This window comes from Nakaseomyces glabratus, chromosome L, assembly GCF_010111755.1.
Source record: "Nakaseomyces glabratus chromosome L, complete sequence".
Taxonomy (NCBI): Eukaryota; Fungi; Ascomycota; class Saccharomycetes; order Saccharomycetales; family Saccharomycetaceae; genus Nakaseomyces; species Nakaseomyces glabratus.
In genome coordinates this window covers 1,384,010-1,408,415 of record NC_088962.1, presented here as the reverse complement: position 1 = coordinate 1,408,415, position 24,406 = coordinate 1,384,010, and the positions used below count along the sequence as shown (strand labels likewise).

At 41.3% G+C, this 24,406-nt stretch overlaps 12 protein-coding genes across 12 annotated transcripts; 5 read left to right on the top strand and 7 right to left on the bottom strand.

Moving 5' to 3' along the window:
- Positions 1 to 472: 472 nt before the first annotated feature.
- On the bottom strand, positions 473 to 1,144 carry CIA2 (iron-sulfur cluster assembly protein CIA2; the record flags this gene model as incomplete). Its single annotated transcript, XM_449336.1, has 1 exon — positions 473 to 1,144. One exon carries the CDS (start codon positions 1,142 to 1,144, stop codon positions 473 to 475), a length of 672 nt encoding a protein of 223 aa, XP_449336.1.
- Positions 1,145 to 1,544: 400 nt separating this feature from the next.
- LSM12 (Lsm12p) lies at positions 1,545 to 2,102 on the bottom strand (the record flags this gene model as incomplete). Its single annotated transcript, XM_449335.1, has 1 exon — positions 1,545 to 2,102. The coding sequence occupies one exon, from the start codon at positions 2,100 to 2,102 to the stop codon at positions 1,545 to 1,547; it is 558 nt and encodes a 185-aa protein (XP_449335.1).
- Positions 2,103 to 2,442: 340 nt separating this feature from the next.
- MSH1 (mismatch repair ATPase MSH1) lies at positions 2,443 to 5,292 on the bottom strand (the record flags this gene model as incomplete). Its single annotated transcript, XM_449334.1, has 1 exon — positions 2,443 to 5,292. One exon carries the CDS (start codon positions 5,290 to 5,292, stop codon positions 2,443 to 2,445), a length of 2,850 nt encoding a protein of 949 aa, XP_449334.1.
- Positions 5,293 to 5,649: 357 nt separating this feature from the next.
- SET1 (histone methyltransferase SET1) lies at positions 5,650 to 8,985 on the bottom strand (the record flags this gene model as incomplete). Its single annotated transcript, XM_449333.1, has 1 exon — positions 5,650 to 8,985. One exon carries the CDS (start codon positions 8,983 to 8,985, stop codon positions 5,650 to 5,652), a length of 3,336 nt encoding a protein of 1,111 aa, XP_449333.1.
- A 472-nt stretch (positions 8,986 to 9,457) lies between these two features.
- ORC6 (origin recognition complex subunit 6) lies at positions 9,458 to 10,771 on the top strand (the record flags this gene model as incomplete). Its single annotated transcript, XM_449332.1, has 1 exon — positions 9,458 to 10,771. One exon carries the CDS (start codon positions 9,458 to 9,460, stop codon positions 10,769 to 10,771), a length of 1,314 nt encoding a protein of 437 aa, XP_449332.1.
- A 436-nt stretch (positions 10,772 to 11,207) lies between these two features.
- On the bottom strand, positions 11,208 to 13,010 carry TOM71 (protein channel TOM71; the record flags this gene model as incomplete). Its single annotated transcript, XM_449331.1, has 1 exon — positions 11,208 to 13,010. One exon carries the CDS (start codon positions 13,008 to 13,010, stop codon positions 11,208 to 11,210), a length of 1,803 nt encoding a protein of 600 aa, XP_449331.1.
- A 716-nt stretch (positions 13,011 to 13,726) lies between these two features.
- GVI51_L12859 (uncharacterized protein) lies at positions 13,727 to 16,384 on the top strand (the record flags this gene model as incomplete). Its single annotated transcript, XM_449330.1, has 1 exon — positions 13,727 to 16,384. One exon carries the CDS (start codon positions 13,727 to 13,729, stop codon positions 16,382 to 16,384), a length of 2,658 nt encoding a protein of 885 aa, XP_449330.1.
- A 472-nt stretch (positions 16,385 to 16,856) lies between these two features.
- On the bottom strand, positions 16,857 to 17,846 carry GVI51_L12837 (Frag1/DRAM/Sfk1 family protein; the record flags this gene model as incomplete). Its single annotated transcript, XM_449329.1, has 1 exon — positions 16,857 to 17,846. The coding sequence occupies one exon, from the start codon at positions 17,844 to 17,846 to the stop codon at positions 16,857 to 16,859; it is 990 nt and encodes a 329-aa protein (XP_449329.1).
- Positions 17,847 to 18,622: 776 nt separating this feature from the next.
- TMA19 (Tma19p) lies at positions 18,623 to 19,126 on the top strand (the record flags this gene model as incomplete). Its single annotated transcript, XM_449328.1, has 1 exon — positions 18,623 to 19,126. One exon carries the CDS (start codon positions 18,623 to 18,625, stop codon positions 19,124 to 19,126), a length of 504 nt encoding a protein of 167 aa, XP_449328.1.
- A 668-nt stretch (positions 19,127 to 19,794) lies between these two features.
- FAR8 (Far8p) lies at positions 19,795 to 21,468 on the top strand (the record flags this gene model as incomplete). Its single annotated transcript, XM_449327.1, has 1 exon — positions 19,795 to 21,468. One exon carries the CDS (start codon positions 19,795 to 19,797, stop codon positions 21,466 to 21,468), a length of 1,674 nt encoding a protein of 557 aa, XP_449327.1.
- Positions 21,469 to 21,970: 502 nt separating this feature from the next.
- ARL3 (Arf family GTPase ARL3) lies at positions 21,971 to 22,570 on the top strand (the record flags this gene model as incomplete). Its single annotated transcript, XM_449326.1, has 1 exon — positions 21,971 to 22,570. The coding sequence occupies one exon, from the start codon at positions 21,971 to 21,973 to the stop codon at positions 22,568 to 22,570; it is 600 nt and encodes a 199-aa protein (XP_449326.1).
- Positions 22,571 to 22,883: 313 nt separating this feature from the next.
- Positions 22,884 to 24,065, bottom strand: MNN9 (mannosyltransferase complex subunit MNN9; the record flags this gene model as incomplete). The annotated part of the gene is made up of 1 exon (XM_449325.1): positions 22,884 to 24,065. One exon carries the CDS (start codon positions 24,063 to 24,065, stop codon positions 22,884 to 22,886), a length of 1,182 nt encoding a protein of 393 aa, XP_449325.1.
- Positions 24,066 to 24,406: the final 341 nt, after the last annotated feature.

The following is a 24,406-nucleotide window of genomic DNA, read 5'->3' as shown; positions in this document are numbered from 1 at the left end:
CGTGTGATCGTGATTCAAACTCAAATGCACGATCTAAATTGGAATTAGCCAATTTTATCTTGAAAAAAATAACAATGTCTTGCAAACAGTAATTATACCGATAGCAATTTACTCACAGTATGAACAACTACAAATATCTGAGTTAAAAACTAACTATATTGCCATGTTTTCATATTTTCGGTTGAAGGTCATCGCGTTTTTAGCATTTTAGCTTTTTAACTTTTTTTTTTCTCTTTTTCGCATAACTTTCACATGAGCTTAGTCAGATGACTTGTGTGCATATATAGACTGGCACTCCTATTATGTGGAGCTGAAAGTCTCCCCTTCTTCCTGTATGCCTTATTAGACGTCCAAGATCGGGATGCAGTTCCTCCAGTTACGTTATTCTACTTCTATACCCGAAGTCAGAATGCCTGTCCGTTAAAAAAAAAAAAGACACTAGAATTCATGCCCTCTAACTTATCTTAAGCACCTATTTGCATGTCAACAGCATCTTTGAGACCACTGAAAGAAGCTGTTCATTTTCACATGCTGCTGCAACTCTTTCCTTGTCGTTCAACTGCTTGTTCACCTGGTTTTCCGAATTATGTGTGCCTTCTTTTACCATAATTGTGATTCTGAACCGCGGGGGCAGAGATCTCTCCAGCCTAACTCTAATTCCCAGACCAATCAATGTAGCTAAGGAACAGTGAGTAATAGTTGGGGTTATCTTAATTAGCACTTCGGCGATATCTGCTGGATTCCCACTATCCACCACCTTGATATCCTGAAGGTTTACAATCGAAAGCTGTGCCAGCGTTAGAGGGTGTTCTGGGTCCTGAATGTAGGCAATCAAATCGTAGATTTCTTGCTCATCGACCGGATCATAATCTTCACCGTCTTCTTCATTACTTACACAATCATCACCGCTATCCGAGACAAGATCTGGTACTTGGTTTAATGAAAGCAGTTTGTCAAATAGCTCGATATTCTTCTGCAACGATGAATCTGTGGAGTTCTCAATCTGTAACAACATCTTCTTCCTTTCCAAAGTAGTCTTGTTGCTAATACCGTTCAAAAGCAACTGATTTGAAGCATCCTCAGCTCTCTTTGGAAGATCACTCTCATCTAACACATCAGGATTCTCATTAATATACTCAGACATCTTGGTCAACTTCCTAATTCACTGCTTAGTTACTGCTGGTAGCATCACAAACTTACTGAAATGGCGTACTCACACAGGTTTTATATAAGTTCCTTGCTAAAGTCATCGCTGATTGTTGGTACTAAATCCACTTAGTAAGCACATCGTGTGCAAATTCACTTTAGGTCACATGACATTGCAAGTAGAGTTGGAATACGGGTAATAGATATGGCTATGATTGCTAGATAATATGAATTTGATTAAGATTGATTTATTAAATATGGACATGTATATGATACAGTTGCGCATGTTGGTTTGTTGGATAGTTTTTATTACAAAATTTTGATGCAAACAGTCAGAAAAACATGAAATGATTATTTACTATTCTGTTTGTGGAGACTTCTTGCTGCATATATTGCCTTTAACCACCTTTCTTTGTACTCTCCAGTTCTTTCCAACTTCTCTCCAGAATCTTGTGAATTAAGTTCAGAGATTGGTTGCCGTGGGTGTTCAATGATTTGACATTTTCCTGCTTGTATGGTGATGCTATGATTATGTCGTCTAGCACCACGATATTCTTGCCGTCCCATCTAGTGTCTGATACAGTCTTGGACAATGCATCGAATATATACTGTCCTTCGGCTGTGATACCTCTTTTCTTCATATCAGCTTCTCTCTTGGCTTCCTCTATTCTTGTGTTCAGCAACTTCTGTACTCTCTCCACACTCACCGTAGAAGGCTTGATTTGCTGTCTCTTGAAGCTGTTATATGGAGGCTTGTCACCGATCACTTCCAAACTCTTGATAAAAGAGCATTTGATGATCTTAAAGGATGGGTTGGCATTATTCTTCTTTGGCAACTGGATGGTCAGTGTGTTCGACATGGAATTGTACGAATAAATCTTACCATCAATCACATCATGCAAAAGATTAGTGATCTTAACCCTGAAACCTAGTGCTTGCTCTAAACTGAAACTCATTATGTGTAGCTGGTATGCCTTCCTTCTATGCCTATGCCTATCTATAAAAAAAATCTATTACACAATCTGATTGAACAACTACCTGGCCATGCAAATACTAGCTTGAAACCTATGACAAACAACAACCAATCTAAGACAGATAACCTGTAAGTATACCTACCATTTGAAATTGCGTTTGACTATTGTAGATACGATGAACTTTTGTCACTTACTCTTCATAATGGTAAGATGTCACTTTCGGATTTTTTTTTTTCACTTTTCTTGGATCAATGATAGCCCATAGTTTCCAATGCTAACTTTGATATCTATTGTAAAAGTATAGCTAGCCTATGTACAGATATTAAATAGATCGTGCTGAACACAGTAGTTTTAATGCTGTGGATGCGTCATTCAAGGCGTCCTGTGGGAACCCTGCGATACGAGCCACTTTCAGTGCATCCGATTTTTGGCTGATGCCGGGCCTCATCTTGTGATCGTAATAGAACTTGTTTGGGTCATTTGTTTCCCTGATACTTGTCTGGAAGTAATGTATACGGTGGGTATCTTCAGAGAGATCCTGGTCTGCCACTTGTTTCAGTTCCTGAGCGTAGTGGGTTGCAAATAATGACCTGCATTTGTTGTTTTGCAAAAGGTGTTTCAGAGTCCCATAGGCTACAGCAACGCCTTCTTTGCCACTAGTTCCTCTACCTATCTCATCCAAAATTGCTAACGATCTATCTGTAGCTCCATTCAGTATGAGGGACGTTTCAACCATTTCAACCATAAATGTGCTCATATCATTATAAAGATCATCTGCGCTTCCGACTCTGCTATATATCTTGTCGACAAGTCCAATATGTGCTTTCCTACAAGGTACAAAACATCCTATCTGTGCTAGTATTGCAATGATCGCATTCTGTCTCAGAAAAGTTGACTTACCGCCCATATTGGGACCACTGATAACCCATATATCGTTGCTTGATAAATCACAGTTGTTCGCGGTAAAAGGTACCAAATTTTTTTTCTTCAATGCATCCTCCACTACCAAATGTCTTCCATCAACAATCTCGAAACTTCTGGTCAAATCCACTTTCGGTTTAATGAGCTGTTTCTCCTCAGCTAATGTAGCGAAAGAGCACAATGTATCTATATAACCAATAGCATCAGCAACAACTCTAATATCGTCACTCTTCTTTAGAATTTCGGAGATGAACCCATCGATGATGCCATCTTCAGCATATCGTATACTCTGTTCATTTTGATTTAACTTATCAGCTAGATCGCTCCAGGATTTATGCATCAACCAGCACGTTTGTGAGGATTTTTGTACTATAGTAAAACCAAGACTTTCCTTATTCTCTTTCAGGTGTTTTAATAATAGCGTAATCACAGTCGAAGTTGCTGTTACATGGATTACAAACTCACCCGATGCTTTCTGTTTTAGTAAAAATGATTTAACTCCAAAACGATCGATAAAGAATGTTTCATAGTCTTTTCTCAAGTTCTGCTTTTGACTTAACAATTGCGAACGTTCAGCTAGTAATGATTGTATAGCAGAGCTAAACTCGGGATTGATTATCAACTTTAAACTGTAGCCATTATCCTTGCTCTTTAGTTGGGCTCTTTCATCAGGAAGGATAGTCTCTTTTATGGCTATCTCTCCCTCTGTATTAAAGGTTCTCTCACCCTGATATATTATATGTTCCTCATTTAAAGCATTAGAAATCTCTTCCAAAAATAATTCAGGAAATGTTAGTCTTTCAATAATCTCACTAATTCCATTTTTAGATTTGCCATTACTCTCCTTTAATAGGTCATTGAGTAAACTTTGTAAAACTTGGGCTGTTTTTAGTGATTTCACTAGTTCCAGCATTTCTAGAGGTGTCCCTCTACCAAAGTTGAATTTCTGCAACAATTTTACTATATCTTGAATCTTTTTCAGCTCAGATATTATTTTATCATGGGAGCGCTTATCAGCAAGAAAAAGCGATACTATACTTTGTCTTAACTTTATTTCTTTGATATTCATCGATGGACCAGATAGCCATTGTGATAATAACCTAGTCCCCATAGGTGTTACAGTTCTTCTCATAGTGTTTAGGAGCGTTCCTCTTTTTGAATTATCACGTATCGTGCTGTGCAACTCTAATGCTTTAGTCGTTCTGGAGTCAATTTGTAGAATATCCGTTGTAATCTGTCTCTTTGGAAATTGGAAGTTTATTGCGCATTCTGGCAAATGTTCAGCTACGTAGGATAGAAGATTCCGCAATGCTGCAGTCTCCTTTATAGAGTACTCGTTCAATTCCATCCTCAGTCTTTGTCTCATACCAGACGCCCTAGTAGCAGCAAACATATCAAAATAAGTATCGAGAGTTCTATATCTAGTGGTTGTAGTATAATAATTGATGAAGTACCTTTTTAGTTCTGCTAACTGTGGATACCAGTTACCAGAGATAATATCATCTGAGAGCTCTCTCGCATTTAATAGGATCTCTTTCGGTTTTATTCTTGTAATAGCATTCATAAGATCCTTTAAAGGCAGCTCTTGGATATAGATTTCTCCAGTGGATATATCACACCAAGATATCCCAATTCTCAAGTTATCCTCTGCAACATAATTAGTAAAGTTCTCAGGAAACTCAATTGTGAGCAGAAAAGTATTCTCAGAGTAATTATCTAATGCTTCATCTATAAATGTGCCTGGCGTTACAATTCTAGTAACACGTCTATAGAATCTATTATTTTCATTTGTTGCGTAGCCATCTTTCTTAAACTGTTCTGCAACTACAACACTGTAACCATAATCTTGGACTAATGCCTTCAAATGTCTGCTTAATTGAGGTACAGGGAAACCAGCAAAAGGGACTTTGCCATGAGTATAAGTTCTCTGGGTCAAGGCAATGTTCAATAATGGCGCATATGTCGAAGCATGATCAAAGTATAACTCAAAAAATGAGCCCATTTGGGTAAGAACAACATGGTCTGGGTACTGACTAATTAATTTCTGCACATATAACAGCGAAGGAGGCAATGTTTTAGTATTTGTCGACTCCTCATCTATCGTTCTAGTGATTCTAGCATCATTGGCTATGAATTCCCCTAGCTTAATCTTGATCACCTCTTGTTCAGTAATTCTGCTCTGCGATATGAGCCTTACAGGAAACCTAAGCTTACAAAATCGTATTCTAGCCAACGACAAACATCGCAGCATAATATTTGAGGTCAGGTAGATAACTTTACCTAGCTGATTGAATACAGCTTTGGCCAATTGACTTTGAATCAGATGCTTTGGCTTCCAAGTTAGTCGCAACTCATCTACTTTTTTTTTTCACCTTTGATCTGAATTAATTTGGCATGGGTTTACTTATGTAAATCTAATTGTATGAAGAGATTGATGCAATATGCAATTATTTATTGGTATGATGCTAAAAATTTGATATATTAAATAAACTCTAATCGTTACCATTACCCACACAATTACTGCATTGATCACTATATCTATCACGCACAGTAATGATGAGGGCGAATGAAAATATATTCTGAATTTATGCTTTCGTTGACTGAATCATCAATTCAAGAATCCTTTACAACTTGGAGCTCCACATAAGCATGGAAGTCTTTCTTCTGCATCGGTTTCTCGTTCAAATTTGTAGTCGTAGGTCAGTTCTTCATTAGCTGCAATGTCACGTAAGGCATAGATAACAATCCTACGCTTACCACCAACTTTAATAATCTTGGCAGTACAACTAGGTTCACAGCAATGATTAATGAATCTGGCTATACCACCTTTCTTCGTAGCATCGATAACAGTATGCTCATCAATACGGAACAGATAACTAGAACCAATACCGTTTTTTATGTAGCGCCTTTCTCTCATCTCGGCAACTGGCTGTCTTATTCTTTCACCAACATATTCAATAACCATTTCCTTAGCATTGATGGGTTCCAAAGCGTATAAGCCCCAGTTATGAATAGCTGACCTTGCAAATGTTACCGGTTTCTTTCGCTTATTCAACTGGTTCAAAGAAAGTAACTCTGATTCAGTACCAGTGGCAGCTTTCTGAGCTTCAATATTCTGCTGGAACCTTCTGTTGGATGCTCTATTGTCTCTAGATGATGAGATCTCAGCCAATGACCCCTCACCAGTATCAGCTTTATTGACACTCTTTTCTTTAATAGCTATATCAGGGCTCTGTTCTTTTGATTCATTATGATGGCTGACCGTATTCAAAGGCTCATGAACCCTTCTTTTATGAGGCAAGTATGATGATTTCAATTTTTCAGGAATATGTTTGAACTCCGATGCAATAAATGGAATATTTTTCTCAAATAAGGTTTTGTCAAGAGTTTGGTTGTTGAGACGCAGTTCGTTATTAGTTGAAGATTGTGAAATATCGGCCATTTGCTTAATTTTCCATATCCTATACTCAAGTAAACCATTGTCATCATCAAATTCCAGATCCTCGCCCGCAGGAAGGCATTCTTTCAAAAATTCCATATCCTCTTCATCCTTAATTGCATCTTGAAGATCAAATAACGATACAGTATCTATGTACTCAGAATCATAGGTGTTTTCAGGGTACACTGTAACAGGGAACTGTGTTGCAGAAGGTAAATATCTTTCATTGACTTGTGAAGCATCATCAATTTCCTTATCAATAAGATTCTCAGTTCTGTAATCAATCTTATGATGATAGTCCATTTCCTCGTTAGTTTCTGGAGTTGAAAACATATCATCCTTCTTATCCTCATTTTGAAAATCATCCATAATATCATCTTCGTCCTCACTTGATGACGAAGTAGACATATTGTCTCCTTCAGTAGGATCATCTGTAGATTCCAGTCCGGACGTTGGTGAGTCTTCTCTAACTTCATCCAATAGATGCGCAAGTGGTTTGATCTTTTTCTGGGGTAATTCTTCCTCAGCTTCTTCATCAGACAGGTATCTTTTTTGTCTTCTCTTTGGCTTGTTGGTGTAGCTCGCATATAAATTGAAAATATTGAAATCTTTAGATTTAGCCTGTTCTGCTTTCTTCTTTTCCATATCTGCCTTCTTAAGTTCTTCCTGCTCCTTCCTTTTTTGGACGAGTTGTGGGAAATTAGATGGTTGAAGAGTATCAAAAACCGCTGGTCCAATCATAGTCTTCCTGATCTCGGTATGCAGAGTTTTTGCCAGATCTTCGATTATGTATTTCGAGGCGGCGTCAATTAATTCTTCTTTATTATTGTATCTTACAATCTCTACTTTTTCTTTGCTGTCAGATGGAACATCTTTGTATTTCTTAGAGAATCTGGATGTAAAAGGCTCAATTAGTATGAAATTGATAGGGACGGTAGTCCTTTTCCGTCGCGAAGCCATCGTTAATTTTCCTGATTCTGCGTCCATACATAATTTGGCATGTTCGAGGTTATTGAAGATAATATAAAATCCGGTAGCATGTTCTAGGAATCTAGAACATTTGTAAGCCTTAAGTTTTGATTTAAAATCTATCAGACGAAGACCCATCACTGAAATAAACCTCCTCGATATATAAAGTGCCGGTCTGTTATTCACTATCGGTCTGAGATCTCCTGGTATAGTTTTTAATGGCTTTAATATACCTTTTTCTTCTTTATTCAGTTCTGCAGATTTTTTCAAAGCAGATTTCTTCTCCTGTTCCATTTGGAGTTTAACCTTTTCAGTTTCTTTAGATAATACGGTTATTCTCTTATTCATAATATTTTCAAGTTCATTATTCTTGTTCAAGAGAACATTAAAATTACAACCTAGAATGCAGCATTTTTGTTCTTGGCAACTCTTTACCGCTTGGTAAGCTGCTTTTGCAGAATCATTAATCTTCCCACTCGGATGAGTATATTTAACTAGATAGAGATGCAATGGTAAAGCTGTCTTCGGGTCACTGTAAGATGCAAAATGAGCTAATTCACCAAACTTACGAAAATAGTTCTTAATTGAAATATCTGGAATATTGGCCATTTGTGTATTTGAGAAGTTTTCGGCAAAAACAACCACTTCTGTTGACGGTGGAGGGCCCAATGAGAACTTATCATACGATATTCTAGGAACCAGCGTTAGTTCTTTCCTGCACTTACGAGCAGTTCTTTGTTTCTTTTTTGTTGAAGAGTTCCCAGTATTTGGAATTGTAGTTTTTCTAGGATCCGTTGATTTTTCATCAGGCTTTCTGCTCTTAATCACTGATTTCACTTGACCATTTATAGTTTCTTGCTGAACAACAAATCCTACTTCTGGCATATCTTTGTTCACCTCAGTCCACTTTTTCATCTCCGTTCTATGAGTTAGTACTTTCTCAACTGGGTCAAAGTAATGGTATTTACATGTAAGCTGCTCGATATTTTTGTATTTGACTGTTGCCTTTGGCCGTAGTGAGACATTGTGTTGGTTATGATTTCTGTTTGAAACAATACGTGACTGCTGAGGGCCCGTTGGGATGTTTACAGGTCCATATGACTTACCATTGCTGTTTCTGCCACGGATATAGCTTTGATCTGTATGGTTGGGACGATACGCGTTAGGATCTTTCGTTTCACTGTTACGCGCTTTGTAACTGTACTGTACTCTGCTTGGGGCTGAAGGCAATTTGATTTCAGCATCGTTATGATGGAACGATCTCCTACTGCTGTACTCGGTTGGTGTGTACCTGCCCTGCGGTACATTGTTGCTGGATCCGTTGTCATTTCTGGAATACTGCCTGTTGTTGTATTGGCCGTTACCTGCACCTAAACTCTTTTGGTAGTCCTTCCTATAACCAGACTCATCAGGTTGCCCCTCATAGTTATAGCGTTGACTACCGCGAGATTGGTAATAGCTGCCATTACCATTACGCGATGAGTATCGGCTTTGGTTGGGATCACTCTCATCGAAGTATCTCCTGTACTGAGACATACCAATATAGCACACAGCACTAGCGGTAAAATAAATAGTTTTATATGCACTCTGAAGAGAACGCACTTGTACTCCACAGCCTCTATATTACTTTGAATACTTTCAGCGATGTGAAAACACGAGTTTTGGTCGGATAACTGTCGTGAAAACGGGAAATTAAAACCTGCGTTCAGTAGCTAAAAGTTACTAGACGCGTTGGTATATATCCTGATTAAGTTATGCACTGGATAAGTTTCTCTTTGACCTCACCAAATGGTTGTTCATTACTTCAGAATTCTGCAATTTTTCAGTTCTTTTAAATTTCAAGAACGTTCGGATGATTTTTGGCAAAAACTGAAAAGTCTAAAAAGGTGACAATAATGGCAAGCTCTAATAGTACAGAAGAGTCTTTCTTTGTTACTGTCTTCTCCAGGCATTGGTGTGTTGGGGAGCAAATTGGTTTAGTGGTATTTTGGATATAGTGAGGTTGAAGATGTCGAGCAGGCAAGTTCAGCAGTCGTTGCAGGATATTCTGGGGTATACGGATCGAGAAGAGGTTGATTGGGGGAAAGGTTACTTGAAGAAGTTGGTTACTACGACTACCACGTTGTACAATACATCTGCGAGCAAGATAGTACTTACTCCAGATGAGGAAGTGGCTCGTTGTCACATATGTGCTGTTCTTGCAGCGGAGAGGTTAGCGGAGAAGCATATGCCTGATCTGAAATACTATACGGATAAGATACCCTTGCAACCCAGTAGGGTGAACAATCTTATGGGATACTTTAAGCAGAATTTGTTTAATATGTCCCCTGTAAAGGATATGAGTTGGACACCGAGTCCGATGAAGAGAAGAACAAGGTCACCTGTGAAGAATAACGATCGATTCACAGCGCAAGACCCACAATCGTTGAAGAAACAGCTGTTTGGTACACCTACAAAGAGCACGGGATCTCCATCACCGTTTGTAGTACCACAATCTCCGGATAAAAGTAATAGTAACAGTCCTCGGAAAATTAGAAGGAAATTGGCTTTTGAAGAAGATGACGATGAAGCCGATGAGTCAGTAGTACCAAGCAATGACTCAAGGTCTAACTCAAACAATAACTTAAGAGAAGATTCTGAGACACCAAGCGTTATAGATAGCTCTTCAACAGCTCCTGTGTTTGGTAATGTCGCCATAACAACACCAAGTAAGAGGGTACTTGATGAAGATTATAAAGAAGATGATGAATCTCGTGAATCATCAGTGCAAACAGAATCCAGTCCAAGAAAGAGGCGATTAGAATCTCCAAGAAAGAAAAATTTATTATCATTGTTGGAAAAGAGGCACGTAAATATTTCTGCTGCAGATATTATTAAGATCTGCAACACATTCGAGTTACCAAAAGACGTTGCATTCCATGTCTTAGAAGAGTATTATGCAAGATCTTCTTTCCTTACCTACTCCTGGCAACTCGTTGCTGGTCTAGTCATAAATTGTGTATTTATAGTATTCAATGAGAGAAGGCGAAAGGACCCAAGGATAGATCATTTGATTCTGACAAGAATGCAAAAAGAAATGAAGAGTAAAGACCTTAGTGAAGTCATAGACAGCACAAAAATGGTCAAAGAACTTCTCGAAGGTCAACAATGGTACCGTGAACTAGAAGTTAAATACAACTACTTTGATGGAGCTAGTTACAATGAAGTATTGGCAAAGAAGCTAGGATCTATGTTACAGCCTAACAACATCCTAGCGACTGAGGATCAATATAAGAATTGGTCAAGAAGAATAAGGGAGGATATTTCAATTCGTGAGCTATAGACATTTAATACTAATATGTAATTGTAATTGACACTTCACTATAAAAGTAATGATAGAAAGTAGTTTAGGTACAGGGTATAAAGTTTTAAATATTTACATATAAACAATTAAATGAATTAAGTAAAATATTCTAGTGTGTGATTAGAAAAAAATTGAGCAAATACGCGAATAAGAGGACATGCAGCGGCAGCAAGACATTTTAAAAATGTAAAACATATAAAGTAAATGAATCGATGTCTCTTCCACCGCTACAAAAACAAAGCATTAGGTATATTGGTTGGCATTATATTAGTATTGGTCAGATGCAAGTTATCAGTTGAAATTCCAATTACAAATAGAAAATTGAACAGTTGATAATTGAATTTTCTGCAATAAACAATTGAATAGATGGTGTGTGTCTTTTTTCGATGTTTTCGACAGTTAGTTTCAATTCTTCTTAGAACATGTTTTGAGCTTGGTAAGCAGCCAAAGTTTCTTCGACCTTCTTGCTAACAACTGGATCAGCTCTGATTCTCTTTTGGACCTTGGTGGCTTCAGCGAATGTGATTGCTTGTAATTTTTCATCAACAGTTCTAGCCATCTTGGCGGCTTCCTCGAAGAGTTCAATAGCTTCATCGACCTTTTCTTGTTGTAGTCTCAGTTGGGCCAAACCAACCTTAGCTTGTTCGGATCTTGGGTCAGCCTTGCAGGCATCTTCAAGTAATTGAGAAATAGTAGCAAAATTTTCTGGAGTTGGTTGTCTAGCCAAGATGGTAGCCTTACCAACTAATGGAGCGATACCAACATGGATTTGCTTTTGCAAGCTTTCCAATCTGTATGCAATATTGTACTGCTTAACGGCTTCGTCGATGTCACCCTTGTCGGCAAGAATTTCAGCGTAGAAGTTTGGCACTTCTGGAGCAGTTGGGAAAGTCTTTCTAGCCTCTTCAAACAACTTTTCACATTCAGCCATCTTGTTTTCTCTGTAAGCAAGACAAGCTAATTGGATGTAAGGGAAGATGTTCTTTGGATCAGATTCCTTAGACTTCTTGAAATCCTCGCCGGCCTTTTCGTAGTTTTGGGTGATGAAATACATTTGACCACGGTGGTAGTATACTGCGGCGTTGTTTGGATCTAGAGCGATAGCCTTCTCAAAGTAGGAGAAGTAGTCCTCAGATTGGCCACGGTCAGCCATAGTTAGAGCCAAGTAGATGTAAGTGTTTACTCTTGGGTGCAAAGCCAAAGCCTCTTTCAAGTTTTTCTCTGAGTTATCCAAGTCATTTTTCAAGAAGTCGAAGATACCAAGGTATTCCAACGCGGTGGCGGCCTTTTCTTTGAAAGCAGCGTCGTTGTTGTTAGCCAATTGTTCTCTGTAAAGCTTAGCGGCCTTGGCAAAGCATTCATCAGCCAATTGGTAGCCGTCGGAGGTGGCACCGTATAGTGCCTTCAACCCACGGACCAAAGTCACATCAGCTTCGTTAGATTCGTCATATGCAGGGATCTCAGTTTCCGGTTTGAAGATACCGAAGAAAGAGGAAAGCGAAGTGTTTGATGGAAGTTCTTGTCTTTCTCTTGGCTGTTCGGCTTGTGGAACGGAGGCGTCGATACCCATGTCTTCCTTCAGGACGCGCAATGCTTGCTTGTTTAAGTTACGTTCTAGCATAGGCTCGATAGAGCTGCCGTTAAAGTCGCCATTTAAGGACAGTACGGAGATATCGAACATAGCGTCCTGGTATCTACCCATGTTTTCGTAGGCGGAGGCTCTACGTAGCAAAGCCTTGGAGTAGTCGGGTTTCAACTCCAGTGCTCTTGTACTGGACTCGACCACTTTGTCCAAGTCACCTAGGGAGACGTAACAGGCCGAGATGTTGGAGTGGAACACTGGGTCCTCATGCAGCTTGATGGCGTGGTTGTAGAACTCAATTGCGTCTTCGAACCTCTTCTCCTTGAACAAGGCGTTACCTTTGTCCTTCAAAGCGGTGGCATAGACCTTCTTTTGATCTTCGGAAGACGCCAACATAGCGGCCATATCTGGCTTTTCCTCATCACCATTGATGGTCAGGTAAGCCTTGTCACTGGTGGCAGGCTCCGACGCGGTAGCCTTCTTCTTCTTCTTGTTCTTCTTCTTCTTGTCCTTCTTGGACTTCTCAGTGGTGGCACGAACGTTGCTATAGTAGTAGTAAGCACTAGCGGCGGCAGCAGCCGTAGCCACTGCGGCAACAGTAGCCACAACAGCCTTTCTATTCTTCAACAAAGCCATTATTTACTTCCCTTAGTCTCGACCCTCTGAAGACCAAATGCATACAATCCCTAAGCATTGATTAAGAGCTCCCTGCAAATATACGGCTATAAAGTTCAGACAGTGTGCGCAACGAAGGAAAAAAATAGTATCCCATAATACGTATACCAATGTGATGTCCCGTACAACACGTAAACATCTCTAACGAAGCACATGCAACGTATAACAGTACCTCTGCAAATAGGGGAGTTAAGTTTGTTGTTGTTTGTGTCTCTTCTCTATTAAGGATTTGTTGTCGGGGGGGGGCCAGACCTGCGCGTTCTCTTAGCACTTTCCTCATACATCATATATAGGGGGGGAGAGAGATGAGTTACACCTGTACGGCTGTTTCAACGGGTTGAGCCCATTTGCTATTGCCATCCCTTCGAGGTGCGGGTGTCCCTCTGTTACCCGATTAGGACAACGCGTTCCCTCCTTGCTTCTGCGCAACTGTTCCCTGCTTTCAGTGATTAGCTTCACCCTCTTTTTTTTCTCTTTGGGCTTAATCTCTCCGGGAAACTGGGGGGCCCCCCTCCTCTAGCGACGCATATCGCTCCCATATATATATGAGCAGGTTCCGGGGGGTTCAGGGAGTTGATTCTGTGGATCTGTTTTTCTCTCTCGGCGGCAATTGTGTATCTCAATTACGTAGAATATCCAGTAGGAAACACCAGATCTGAGAAGGAAGGAAATTCTAAATGTCTCTGATATCTACCGTGGACGACCACACGCAGGACACTGCGAGTGTCGCCAGTGGTTCCAGTGCCACTAAGAAGAAGTACAACCCAAAGGTTTACCATGACGACAACCAGCCGCTGAGCAAGGAGGCGATGTACCGTGCGAAGCTGAAGTACGGCGTGTACAACTCACCTATCTCCGGGGGTGTTGGTGTCGGCGTTACTGACTACAAGGCCGCTACGAACAAGGCTGCGAATGTTGCGAACGATAACCAGACCACAGTGGAGGCGTACCGCCGGCTGTACGTCGACCAGGGCGCCGCCTCGGCGGCGCTGAAGGTCGGGACGGAGCCCGTGCGGGAGAAGCCCGACGTGCACGCGGAGAAGTTCAAGCAGAACCGCGCGCTGAACCTGAACTACACGTCTGCCGCTGCGAAGGCGCTGTCTGTCGGCACCGAGAAGCTGTTCACGGCGTCTGAGGAGGCGCGCCACGCGGGGCAGAAGACCTACAGTATTGTGTCGCAGGTCTCCGCCGCCAGCACCTCGCGCGCTATGGACATGTCTAAGGTGCTGAAGGGTGCCGAGCGCAAGGCCGAGTCCCGTCTGAAGGAGCGCAGTGAGCCCGAGCGCAAGGAGTACGTGAAGAGCTACTCGATGACCGCGGGTGCCGCCGCTGACTACGGTGCCGCCGGTGGTGCTGCGGGTGCTGCTGGCGCTGCTGGTGCGGCCTCGCGCAGCATCGACCTGAACTCCGATGTTATGGCGCGTGTGGCCAAGCGCTCTGAGCTGCCACCCAAGCAGGAGGGCCCTACCGAGAAGGAGAGGAACGCCGCCAAGTTTGCGCTGGGTGCTGCTACTGCGGTGAAGGACCTGGACCCCAAGAGCATGCTGCCTGAGGACTTCGCTGCGCGCGAGCAGCAGAGGCAGGAGTTTGTGAGACACATGACGTCCCAGAAGGTTCTGTCTATGGCGCGCGAGAAGGTTGACCGCGAGATGGCCTCCATTGACAAGCAGCAGGCTGAGCGTCGTCTGTACGACAACGACTCGTACAACCGTGCTGCGGTGGCCATTGCCCAGCAGAACTACCAGAACAAGCTGAATGCGCAATCCGAGAAGGCCGGCAAGATCAACATTGGTGGTGGTCTGTTCTTGACGCCACAGGAGGTCGACAACATTGCGCATGGCTTGATCTCGCCTGTGCTGGGTGAGGTCTCTGAGCGTGCAGAAGCTCAGCGTGCTGCCGACACTGAGATTGCCACGCGTATTGCCACTTACGAGAAGGACTTGTCCAACTGGAAGAACTTGCAACGCACCAAGCAGACTAACGACAAGAACGTTTTGGAAGTTAACAGCAAGCGTATTGCTCTGGAGAAGCAGGAGGCCAAAGATGCCGCTCAGAAGAAGTACGATGAGATGATCAAGAAGATGGACGAGACCGTTGCCGAGAAGAAGAAGCAATTGGAAGCCGCAAAGCAGAGACTAGAGGACTTGCAAGAGGAGATGAACATGAAGCTCGGTATGCAAGACCAGAAAGTCGAGGAGGAGTTGCAAAAATGGGACGAGAACCGTGAAAAGGATATCGAGGCCGCTCGTTTGGAACAAGAAGAGCTAGTGAAGCCATTCCAGGACGAACTGGACGAGGCTGAGAAGCAACACGAGGAATTCCTGAAGGAGCGTGATGGCATCGATACCGAGATCACCGGTTTGCAAGAGGCCATTGAGGGTCACAAGAAGAAGATTGAAATCTACGAAGGTGATATCCGTGCTCATGACAATATGCATGTCGAAGAAGGTGGTAAACTGGAGAACTTGGGACAAAACAAGGAAACCTTGGCAAACACCTTGAACAACGACATCATTATTCTTGCCAATAAGACCAAAGAACAAGCTGAGTTGTCTACCAAGCAAGCCAGATTAAAGCAACTTGAAGTTGATGCCATGGTCAATGAAAGAAAGAGTGAACTAAATCAAACAGAAATTCAATTGAAGAAGGAGAAGTTACAATTGCTAGAATCCATGAGAAACAAAGCCCAAGCCCGTGGTGATGAAAAGATCGACGAAGAGAAGGTCAAGGGATTGTTTGGTATGACATCTGAAGAATATTTGGCAAAGCATGCTCCAAAGAAGGAAGAGCCAGCGGAAGAAAAGTTGGAGACAGTCGCCGAGGAAGCTTCTGCAATGAAGAAAGAGAAGCCAACTGCGGCTGCCGCCACTACTGCTGCCGCTGCCGCTGCCACTACACCAAAGAAGCCTGCATCTGCTCCTCGTGCCGCCCCTGCTGCTGCCTCTCCTAAATCTGAAAAGAAGCGTAAGGGCTCTGTTTTTGATAAGTTTTTCTTGGGACCAAGAAAGGCCCACATGATTGAAGAAACAAGAACAAACCAGAAGGTAGCTGAAGAAAAGGCCAAAATGGACTCAGTTAGTAAACCTCACTTGGTCTCTACGACAAACGAACATGCTAAGCCACACGCTGCTGCTACGGAGGAGGCTCCAAAGAAGGTCGATGCTCCAAAGCCTGCCACTGAGGTAAAGTCGTCTGAAGCTGCTGAAGATGAGGAAAATAAGCTTGAGCACACATTCAGTGGGTTTTCCCAAGGATCTGTAGCTGATGATAAGGGTACAACTAGTGGTGCTCATTCTGAAACCAAAAAGGATGGTTATTTCAAAGAAGTCTTTTGAATTAGTCTAAATGCTTAATTTTTAATTAAAATATATTCTAATATTGAGAATTCAATCTCTCAACCTGTTTTATTTCATCTTTCTTTCTTTTGCCTTAGTTAATTGATTTATTAAACTTTAATTTCTATTGTCTAATTTTATAATTATAATCGACCTATATTTTAAAACTATAGCTTCTGTCTGTCTGAATTACGAAAAAATTAAACATTTTGGATCGCTTGACATCCATGGGAACTTAGTTTAGGATATATTAAGACATTATATGGTATATAAAGTTGTTCAGAGCATCTATCATAGGGTATTATTTATAAATGAAGATCAGATCGAACATCCGGATTAGGGAAAAAAGTGCTAGGAATAAAATATAGCAATAGCGGTAAGAATGCATGATACGTTTTGGCTCTTGAAAATGTAGTTTACAATGCGATAAATGTGCCAATGCAAATGATGAATAAAAACAGGTGTAGTCTTCTTAAACCTGGTTGTTTATATTTATCTCGTCAGCGTCCGCGGAATCTTCGAGTTTTGCTTCTGATATAGTGGAAGCAAAACTTGATTCTTTGGAGGAAGAGATTTCTGAGTCGTACTTGTAGTAGCCGTGGATTGCCTCAATTTGGTGGAAGTACTTGGAGTACATGTATCTGCCACCCATGTAGAAATCCCAAGAGATGATCATGAAGAGGACACCGAACCAGAAGGCCAGCAGCCATTCGAAACAAGCACTCTTTGAGTTGTCGCTGATAGCTGCAAAGCAGATGGCCCAAACGACGGCCAATGCCAACCACACCACTTTCATGCTAGCACTGATGATGAATTTGTTGTACTTGTAGCCGGCTAGCTGGTACCATTTCAGAGCGTGGATGGCGTCAGGGTTCTCTGAGGAGAGCGGGTGGAACAGAGCGTATCTTCTGCCCATCATGAAGTATTGTGCTGTCTGGCAGCACACGGAGAAGAACATTAGCACTACGAAGACACCGACCATGGACAAATGCACATGGTGGTACAGTGCTGTGGAGAAGATGGTGCACATCAGCAAGGCCACTTCACCCAGGCCACCCAGGATCACTGCTGCGAAGATGAGGTTTCTCTCGTGCCTGGTATAGTATGGTGGCATAAAGTATTTCTTGGAGAGTATAGTCTCGTGGTACTCGACTTTTGAGTAATCTTTGTTCGAGGAAGACCTCAGGAACCCCGGCCAATGCCCGGACCTTTGGAAGAACTCGCAAGCGACTGTGATGACGTAGCCGAGCCCTTGCCACCCGGCACATGAGATGAACAGCGGTCTCAGGTTAGTGGCACCTATATCCGAGATGTATACGGGGAACTGCTCAGTGTGCATGAACCAGTAGATCGGGTGCCCTTGCGCAGCCCAGCACACCAGCATCGTGATCAGCATCCCATACCATGGAATAAACGCAATCCATGGCACAACGAAAAACCAATTGCCTGGTCTACCAATCATTGTGATATTATCTTTTTACTTGTACAGCTCTGAAATTTGCCAGTATTCACACACACACACACTAAAGACTATTATATTATTTTATATTTACATATTTGTATATGGCAAAAGAAAAAAAATTTTGTCCTTCGATGGAATGATTTACACTCCAGTTTCCACTTCAGCGAATACGTAATTGAGCTGCACCGTAAGCACTATTTGCTGTCTTGCAACGACACTTCATAGCCATTCAAAATCATCCATCAACATTTGACCCCCACCATCCTCCATTGTTATGTTATTGCTAAATGCAAGATCCTTTCAGTTGTTCCGGAGCAAACATTGAGATACTTCAGCATCGGACACAGAGATATCACGTAGACCCCCGATTCAGAAAAAAAAGAGAGAGAGAAAAGCCCTAGAAACTGCCGGAAAAACGTATGAAAAACATATGAAAAACCATATGCAAACCCGGAAAACCGGAAAAACCGGAAAATCTTTTGTGTTTTCTCGATTTTTCCGAAAAGTGTCGAAAACAACGTACATATGTACTTGTCATCTGATTAACGTATTCTAGTATATTACATGTGATGTTGACGTATATTACGATTGTTGGGATTTCTGCAAAAAAAATTTTTTTTTTTTTTTTGCAAAAAATTGAAGTTTTCGATGAGGGAAAGGAGGAAAGTTCATCTTTTCTAGTTGTAATATATTAGGATAAAGACTTAGAGAGAGAAAGAGAAATAGAGTTTATCTGATCCGATAAAAGGAGACGTACAACTAACACATTAGCAACTATGATTATTTACAAGGATATCTTCTCTGGTGACGAATTGTTGTCTGACGCTTACGATATCAACGAAGTTGATGGTGTCATCTACGAAGCCGACTGTGCTATGGTCAAGGTCGGTGGTGACAACATTGACATTGGTGCCAACCCATCTACTGAAGATGGTGAAGACGATGTCGAGGACGGTACTGAAGTTGTCAACAACGTTGTCCACTCCTTCCGTTTGCAACCAACCGGTTTCGACAAGAAGTCCTTCTTGACCTACATCAAGGGTTACATGAAGGCTGTCAAGGCTAAGTTGCAAGAGAAGAACCCAGACGCCATCCCAACTTTCGAGAAGGGTGCCCAAGTCTACGTCAAGAAGGTCATCGGCTCTTTCAAGGACTGGGAGTTCTTCACTGGTGAATCCATGGACCCAGACGCCATGGTCGTCATGTTGAACTACCGTGAAGATGGTACCACCCCATTCGTTGCCATCTGGAAGCACGGTATCGACGAAGAAAAGATCTAAGCTCAGTATAAATTGAATTCTCTTTGACATCTGACCTTTACGACATTTTCTAATTCGCCATTCAAAAAAGCCTTACCCTAATCGGCAAGTTTTTTCGAAACATAACTCGATCAATTCTAAGCATAGATTGACCCGTTTTTTTAGCGTCTCCGTCTCCTATATAAATATTAAATAATTATTCTAATCAACAATATACTGAAATTTGTTACAAAATTAAGCTCGCCATCGGGTGTTTGGCAAACATGCCCTTCTCCTCAATAAAGGCCCTGCATACTTCCCTACATTTCACCAAGCACACACACACATATACACGCGCACACACGCACATCAAGCGTGAACTATTGTAACGATAATGAGAGCCTTTACCCTTCAATGGCTATCCAGATAATGGCTACCAGCAACACTGTGACCACCAATATGGTTATAGTAGTACCTTCATACGATTGGTTCTGGAGAGGGGGCCTCTCTTCGAATTCGCAGCAATCAGTGTGAAGAGGGCCTAAACAAAGGTCAAATAGAGTCGAAACGCTTGTGTTGAGGATGATGCCCATAGGGTATAAGTGTTTTGAGTGGAGTTATCTGTAGGAGAAGAGCCATTGGATTGCTTTCTGTAAATAAATTGGGATAAGAGGTTTTCACAGTGCAGGAGAGGAAGCAAAAAGGTAAAGATGGCGCACTACACACTTCCCGGTGTGATGCACTATCTGCAGACCGAGTTCACCAAGAATGAAAGAGACCGGATCACTTGGGAGCTGGAGCGTGCGGAGATGAGGGCCCGGATAATTGAGCTGGAGAACGAAAACAAAGACTTGAAATATAAGCTAGTATCGATCCAAAACGGTGAGGCTGAGAGCAGATCAAGCCAGGAGAAGGCAGATAAGAGCAAAGAAAACAATGCCACAGGGTTGGCTCCACTGATAAAGTCAAAGCAGGCGGTACAGGATAACGTTAAGGAGATCGTGTACTTGCTGAAGAGCCCCAATGCCAATGATCAGATCGAATCCCTCAAGAATAAAAGCAATACGACTTATCAGGTATCGAGGATGGCTTTGAACTCCTCGAGTGACTACTCAAACGGTTTGTCAAACCAGGCATCAACGAAGTCGCCTGGTCAAGTGAAACTCGATAACAAGGGGAGAAAAAATGAACTTGATGCCGAAGATCAGTCTGATGAGCGTGTTAAATTCGAATTGGAGGAAGTCTCAGACGCAGACACCGTCTTGCCTTCTGATGAGTCTGATACGGAACATTCATCAAAGAAGAAGCCTGCCAAGGTCGCATCGTTATTCAAGTCTGACGTTCCGCAGGCAAATAGATCGGTCACAAGATTACCAGAGTATGTTAAAAACATGAAAGTTTACAAAAATATGATTTTGATGAATACAGACAAGAATGATATGATTCTCGTTGATGTTCTCAAAGATAATAAATTATCCAACCCTAGAAGGTTTGTTTTGAACGGCCTTACTGAAGACTTACTCGACTACTTCATTGTTGGCGAATCTCAGATCATGACTATAGATGAATCGGGACTGAAGTTATGGGAGTTAGGAAAACCGGATTGCATAAGTCACATAAGTATTTTCAAAGATGGGCACATAAAGCATATAAATTACGAAGACATTATCAGGGTAGATTTCAAGAACAAGTGGTTGCTATTTGCAACGAAGGAGAACGTTGTTATTATAGAAGTTGTTATCACTAAGAGTTCAAGTCCTTCCCACTTGTCAATAAACAAGAAACACATTGTTGAGACATATAAGAGCATTGTTGATGTTGTACTCGGAATGACTGAGAAGTCGTTTATTACAATTTGCGGCCCACCTTATGAATTGAACATATACAACTTTCAAGGTGAAATCTTGCAGACTGTCAGTTTAGAGAAGCATATGGCTGGTACCATGCTCCTAAGAGATGAGTATGCAAAAACTAGTTTCCAATTGAATAAGGAATCGGCGAAACTGTTAATACAGATAAACAACATTATTCTGGTTTATAGTTTTGATCAGAAGATCATAGTGCTAAAAAGACTTCTGAAAAATATTCCTGCTTCAATCATGTTTAAATCATCTAACGATGTTGTCATACTAGCATATTCACCAAAGAGGATAGAGTATAGGACTTTGGCACGGTTTGATTATATCCAGAAAGTGATAAGTAACGAGGGTGAGGGTACCGCTGAGGAAGTAGAAGACTTAAGCCTAGTAAACGAATCCTATGGCCATCAGATATCTGCAAGAGCATGTCCCATGGATATCATTACTTTGAATAAAAAAATGATGCTTTTAACTGCTGGGGATACCGGTTTATTGTCATTAGACCAGTTAGTAAACTCTAAATAAGAATACTACATTGGATAATCCGAATGTTGCTTTCATCACCACTAGTAAGTTTTTACTTCTTACCTATTCATATTGCATCGTCATTTCCATACATATAGCTTATTTGCTTCTTTTGCAAAAACCAATAACCATCAATTGACTTACCTACATAAAGCATTAGTTAATTTTAATGTAGACGTACGTAATAGAATTTTGGTTGTGCTAGTTTCGATGTAGAAATACATTACAACACTTTGAAGTCCTATCTTTTAATAGGTAAGTACTCCTCTCACGTGATTCAAAAAATTGTCTGTGAAAGCTACGCAGAGGACATTTCTACCGAGAGCTGGTTCCTGATCCGCAGAATCCTACAACATCATACAGTTAAGTAAGAGGGCATCGAACAGCAATTGCATTCTTATATAATTCATTTGCCAACTACTCAGTAAATCATATAGCCACGTTTGTGAGACATAAGCTGTGAGAGACAATAGAACATATAAGACAACTTTCGGACTTGAAGATGTTTCACTTGGTCAAGGGACTATACAACAACTGGAACAAGCGAGAGCAATACTCGATATTGATCCTCGGTCTAGATAATGCTGGGAAGACGACTTTTCTCGAGACACTAAAGAAAGAGTACTCGATGCATTCGAAACCCTTAGATAAGATAGCACCCACAGTTGGACAGAATGTGGCTACGATACCAGTAGATAATAACCGCAGCATACTAAAGTTTTGGGATGTTGGTGGGCAGGCATCTCTGCGGGCTATGTGGTCTGAATACTATCCTCAATGCCATGGAATCATATTTGTGGTGGATAGTACTGATAGATCAAGGATTGATGAGTGCAGTGAAACTCTGCGAACAATAGTGATGGATGATGAAATCGAAGGTATACCTATTCTCATGTTAGCGAATAAACAAGACAAGCCTGAAAGAATGGAAGTACAGGATATAAAAGAAATTTTTAATAGGATTGCCGAACATATGAGTGCAAGGGACAGCAGAGTACTGCCGGTTTGCGCATTGACCGGAGAAGGTATCAAGGATTCCATTGAATGGATGATATTGAGACTGCAAAGAAATAAGAATGACAGACCACCTGTTTACAAATAATCAAACTTATGGGAAATGCTATTTCTTGGTATTCTTTTTTCTGGAAGGACTCTAACAAATGCAGATTTTTGAAAAATTAATGCTCATGGTAATAATTACAATGTGAGAGGAACTAGTACCATGATCTGTGATAGTGTAATAATTAATAAATATGATGAAAAGGACATTATATTCTGATATTTGTAATGTATAATAGGTATAGGAATTTATGAGTTTATATTTCTATAGAATTGGATATGATACACTTACATTAGGGCAACCACATGTTTCCATCAAATGGTCAGGGCTTCAAAAACAATTGATTGGGAGACATTTAGTCGTTTCTTTCCTCGATGTGGAATACTAAATAGTTTGGCAAGCCGAATACTTCGTAGTTCAATCTCTTGGCCATCTTAGCAAACCCTTCAGTCTCGATCAAATGGTAAAATGGGAAAGTTGGGAACATAGCACCATCTCTGTGTACTTCAGCCTTTACCAATGTACAACCACCGCCGACACCATCCAGCGACATCAATTCATTTGGTGGTCCGTCTGGTGTGTAAAAGTGAGCCATCAATGGTCTATAGGTAGCAATCTCGGCATAACCCTCAACAATGATTTCGTCGTCACCCATCTTATCACCAAGTTCTTGAGCAATTTGGCTATCAGCCCAATTGTTGAAATCATATGGTCTAATCGATGGCTTGTTCTCAGCCTCATCAAAATATCTTTGGTACACATTAGCAGCCAAGACTGGTTTGTTCAAAGCTGTCATGTCTTGGATCAATGAAGGTTTTGTCTCAATTATGTCAGCATCTAACCATAGTACCCAAGATGTATGTGGACCAATTGTAGAAAATAGCAGTTCGTTTCTTGCCAACGCCATGGCACTTCTTCTCTCCTTTTGAACAGCCAGCGCGTGTCTCTCCTTCTCTTGTAATTTATCGAATCCCTTAGAGTCCTGACGTAGGATGGTGACTTTTCCAAATCTGTTGTTTTTCTTGTCCGTTTGAGCTCTCTTAACAGCGGCTTCAAGTTGTTTTAATGCAGCGTCACCAGATGCAGATTTTGGGATGATAAATCCTAGCTCCAGTAGGTCTCTTGGGTAGGTCAATTGCAATAGATTGTCCCAATAGGCCTGGTGGAAAGTTTGCATAGGAGTTAATATCAAAACTTGTTCCTTGTTGACTGCTGCATCACTGGTGGAGTGAAGCTTGTTAAGGTCATACTTGGCGACATGTCCATTTGGAATTCTGTCGTCTTTGTTGTCACGGAACATCCAGTTTCGGCTCTTGACTTTATAAGAATATTTAGGCATCTTGAACTTAGAGCTGTATGGGAAATAGAAAGTTCTCTCACGCTCATCAGCCCATTGGAAGTTCGCCAGGGAACCAGTACCAAACAGACCGTCGCTATCCGACCTGAAAATCAGGAAAACTGTCAAAAGAGCAACAGGAACCAGCAGCAAATAGAGCGGGTTCTTGCGCATACGATATTTGGTAAACTTCAAACCCATCTTGAACACCCAAATACGTTTAGCACTGCAATGTCAAGCAGCTATCAATATTTTTCGTTATGTTTTCCGCGCAAACCTTGTGAAAAGAGGCTCCTTTCTTGTTTCAGCACACTTCAAAAGAGGATATACGGCTCGGATCAGACTAGCACTCTCTTCTACCTATCACTGCTCCTCCAACCAGCGGCTAATACTCCACTGCCCAATCCAAAATCATACGTGTTGTTTGTTTGGCCTTGGCATCGTCCTCTTAAAATGTGATGCGTGCCTTTCCCCAGCTGTCGCGAATGCGCAGAAAACTTTTCTTAGTATGACGTTTTTAGTGATGTTGTTTCTTGGGTAAT